The sequence below is a fragment of the Chrysochloris asiatica genome, unplaced genomic scaffold (genome assembly GCF_000296735.1).
Source record: "Chrysochloris asiatica unplaced genomic scaffold, ChrAsi1.0 scaffold00173, whole genome shotgun sequence".
In the NCBI taxonomy this organism is placed as follows: domain Eukaryota; kingdom Metazoa; phylum Chordata; class Mammalia; order Afrosoricida; family Chrysochloridae; genus Chrysochloris; species Chrysochloris asiatica.
Window position 1 is genome coordinate 1,656,804 of NW_006408691.1, and position 3,658 is coordinate 1,660,461.

The 3,658-nt window shown below is 48.4% G+C and overlaps 1 protein-coding gene across 1 annotated transcript in view; it reads left to right on the forward strand.

The window, feature by feature from the left end:
- The window catches only part of LOC102824014 (probable calcium-binding protein CML8-like), a 64,718-nt gene that overhangs the window by 44,368 nt on the left and 16,692 nt on the right, over positions 1-3,658 (forward strand). The window contains exon 5 of the mRNA XM_006871773.1: positions 2,950-3,085. Within this exon, the coding sequence (XP_006871835.1) occupies positions 2,950-3,085 (136 nt within the window). The remainder of the gene's footprint in view (positions 1-2,949; positions 3,086-3,658) is intronic.

Below are 3,658 nucleotides of genomic sequence, written 5' to 3' on the forward strand. Positions count from 1 at the left end.
GTCCATTTCAGCTCACTAATGCCTAAGATATCGATGTTGATGCGTTCCATTTCATTTTTGACAACTTCTAATTTTCCCAGATTCATACTTCGCACATTCCACGTTCTGATTTTCAATGGGTGTTTACAGCTGTTCAAGTCTTCCTATCTTATTGGCTACGTCATATTATACTGTGTGTACTAATTGTTTATCCTAATGGTGCAGTGGGTTAAGCTTTAGGCTGCAAAGAGAAGGGTCAGCAGTTCAAATGTACTGGCTGCTCCATGGGAGAACATTGAGGCAGTGTGCTTCCGTGAAGATTTACAGCATCAGAACCCCAAAGGAGCTTTTCTACTGTGTCCTACAGAGTCACTATAAGTCAGAATTGACTCAAAACCAGTGGGGCTTACTCATCTGCTCATGGATATTTGGATTGATTTTACCTTTGGGCTATTGTAAATACTGCTGCAATGAACATTGGTGTTCACGTCCCGGTTTGACTCTCTGTTTTCAAGTCTTTTGTGTATGTACCTAGAAGTGTAATAGTTGGGTCATATGGCCCCCCAAGGAGATGGATTGACACAGTGGCATCAAAAATGGGCTCAAACATTACAATTGTGGGGATGGCAAAGGATGGGGCAGTGTTTTGTTCTGTTGTGCGTGGGATTGCTATGAGTTGGAACTGACTCAATGGTCCCTAAATACAACCAAAACACTCAGCTGCTAACAGAAAGGTTGAACCTACCAACTGTTCCTCAAGAGAAATGTGCTTCCATACAGATGTACAGCAGTCGACATCTTCTTCTTCCGTAAATTAATAGTGCCACACCAGGATGCCTTAGCCAACCTGTTAGTTGTTAAGTGCCATTTAATAGCTGCCCTATATAGGGTGTTTCTCTGCTATTCATAAGGTTTTCAGTGACTAAATATTCGGAAGTAGTTCATCAGTCCTTCCTAGTCTGTCTTTGTCTGGAAGCTCATCTGAAACCTGCCCACCATGGGTGACCTTGCTGGTATTTAAAATACTGGTGGCATAGCTTTCAGAATCACAGCAACTCACAAGCCACCACAGCATGACAAACTGACAGACGAGTGGTAGAAGAATTGATTCATTTGAGTTATGGTGTTGGAGGAGAATTTTGAAAGTGCCATGGGCTGCCAAAAGAACTAATGGATCTGTGTTGGAAGAAGTGCGGCTGAGTGCTCCTTGCAGGCCAAGGTGGCCAAGCTTCGTCTCTCATAGTCAGGTATATTGTCAGGAGGGAGCAGTCACTGGAGAAGGATATCATGTTTGGTAAGGTGCAGTGTCAGACAAAAAGAGGAAGACACCCAGCAAGACAGACTGGCCAAGTGGCAGCATCGATGGGCTCAGGCGTGGCAACAATAATGAGGTTGGCCCAGGATCGGGTAGTGTTTATTGATCCGCTGTGCATAAGGTCGCTGTGGGTCGGTACCGACTCGATGGCACCTAATAACAACAGCAACTATATAGGGTTTCCGACGAGTGACTGATGGGTTTGAACCACTGACCTTACAGTTAGTAGTCCAGTGCTTACCATACAGAGCCACACCGGGACTCCTTAGCCTCCCTATTTTTGTTGTTAATAAGTGGTGAGGAGTTGATTCCGACCATAGTGACCCTGTGTAGGGCTTTTGAGGTTTTAAATCTTCACAAAGCAGAATGCCTTATCTTTCTGCTGTGAAATTGTTGGTGGTCTGGAACCAGAAACCATGTGGTTCACAGTCCAGAGCTCACTTATGGAGCCGCTCTGCTCCCTTAATCATTCTTGTTATTGTTATTGTGTGCCTTCCAGTCGTTCTTAATCATAGCAATCCTGTATAGGGTTTGCAAGGAGCAGCTGGTGGGTTTGAACCGCCGACCTTGTTCAAAGCCCAGTTATCCTACAGGGCCACACCAGGACGCCTTAAACACCCTTGTTGTTGTTGTAAAGTGCTGTGGAGTCACTTCTGACTCATAGCGACCCTATATAGGGCTTCTGAGGGCGTGGCTTATGAATTTGAACCCCTAGTTGGAGGTGAACTGTTATGCCTTTGTGGTTTTGATTTGCATTTCTCTGATGGGCAGTGATGTGCAGCATATTTTCATTTGAATGTCCCCTCAGGCAAAATGTCTATTTGAGTCTTGGTGTGGCGCTGGATTGCTAATCGCAAGGTTCATGGTTCAAACTCACCGGCCACTCCTTGGAAACACTACAGGGTCGTTATGAGTCGGAACTGATTCAATGGCACTTAACTCATTCTATGATTGGGCCGCGCTGGTCTATTAAAATGAGTCCAACCCTTCAACATTTAGGAGGGATGGTGGTTATGTACCATGGAGTTGGTTCCAACTCATAGTGACCGTGTACAGGGTTTCCGAGACTGTAAATCTTTACGGGAGCAGAAAGTCTCATCTTTCTCCCGCGGAACAGCTAATAGTTTCAAACTGCTGACCTTAAGGTTCGCAGCCCGATTGGATTCGTAACCACTACGCCACCAGAGCTCCTTTTTAGGAGGGGAGACACCATATAAAGTCCCCACTTCCCAGCCATTCTTGAGGAATCAGGATGCTGCAAGCCGGCCCCACTGCCCAGCTGTGACGGGAGCACTGCAGCGCTTGCCCTGGCTGAGGCTGTCTTTCCTTAGTAGCGAGTGAAACAGCTTTTATATCTGTTTTTGGTCCCTGTTAAGTATGGAGTCCTGGTGCGGCGCTGTAGGATAAGCACTGGCCCACAAAGTCGGTTTGAACCGTAAGATCCGTGGTTCAAACTCACCAGCTGCTTCTCGGAAATCCTACACAGGGTCCCTGTGAGTTGGAACGGACTCGGTGGTACTAACAAGTATAGGGCCCCAAAGTGATCCTAACCAGCAGGGTGCGAAATGACGGGTGCACAGATATCCTGAATTGTGACGTTGGGCTCCAAGTATCCCACCCCAGCTTCTGATCCCGCCCCCTTACCCCTGCCCCAGGCAGGCGGAGCCCAGACACTCTGGAGCCCGCCCGCACCGCTTCCCGCCCTGCTCAGCTCCCTGCTCCGGTTCAGCGCGGCCCTCGAGCGCCGCCTGGTGGAGACGTGAGGACGGCCTCCTGGCCTGCCGCTTCCGGGTCGGCCTGACTGCTGGGTTCAGAAGGCCAGGCTGCAAAGCTGAAATCCTTGCAGGCCCTCATCGCTTTTCTGGATAGTGCTGTTGACAGCGGGCTTCCATGCCATCTGGCCACCTGTGAAGCTGAGCTAATCACACAGTTAAAAAAAAAAGCAGTAGCCGTTCTTTGCAAAGATCTGGCAAAAGTAGAAAGATCCCACCACTGAGGGCTCACCAATACAGGGAAGGGAAAAGCTTCCCGGGGATGCTAGGGGCCTTTTACTGTCCCCAAACCACCAGATCCTTGAAGGATATCCCCTCTCCACAACTTCAGGTCCAAGACTGCACTCCCCCTATCCCACCCCCAGGTCCTGGACACGAGGCCAGCATGACCTGCGGTGGGCCGGGTTATTTGTTCCAGACCAGCTTCATTTTACAAAAACCACACACTATTTTCAGGGCTGATAGCCCGCAGATTCTTGCAACCCCCCAACAACCTCAGTCTCCACTTTTGGCTGTTCCCTCTGGTTTTACCTGCATGGTTTCTGTTGAGAAATCTGAGCTTAATCTGATTTGCTTGCCTTTGTATGTTATA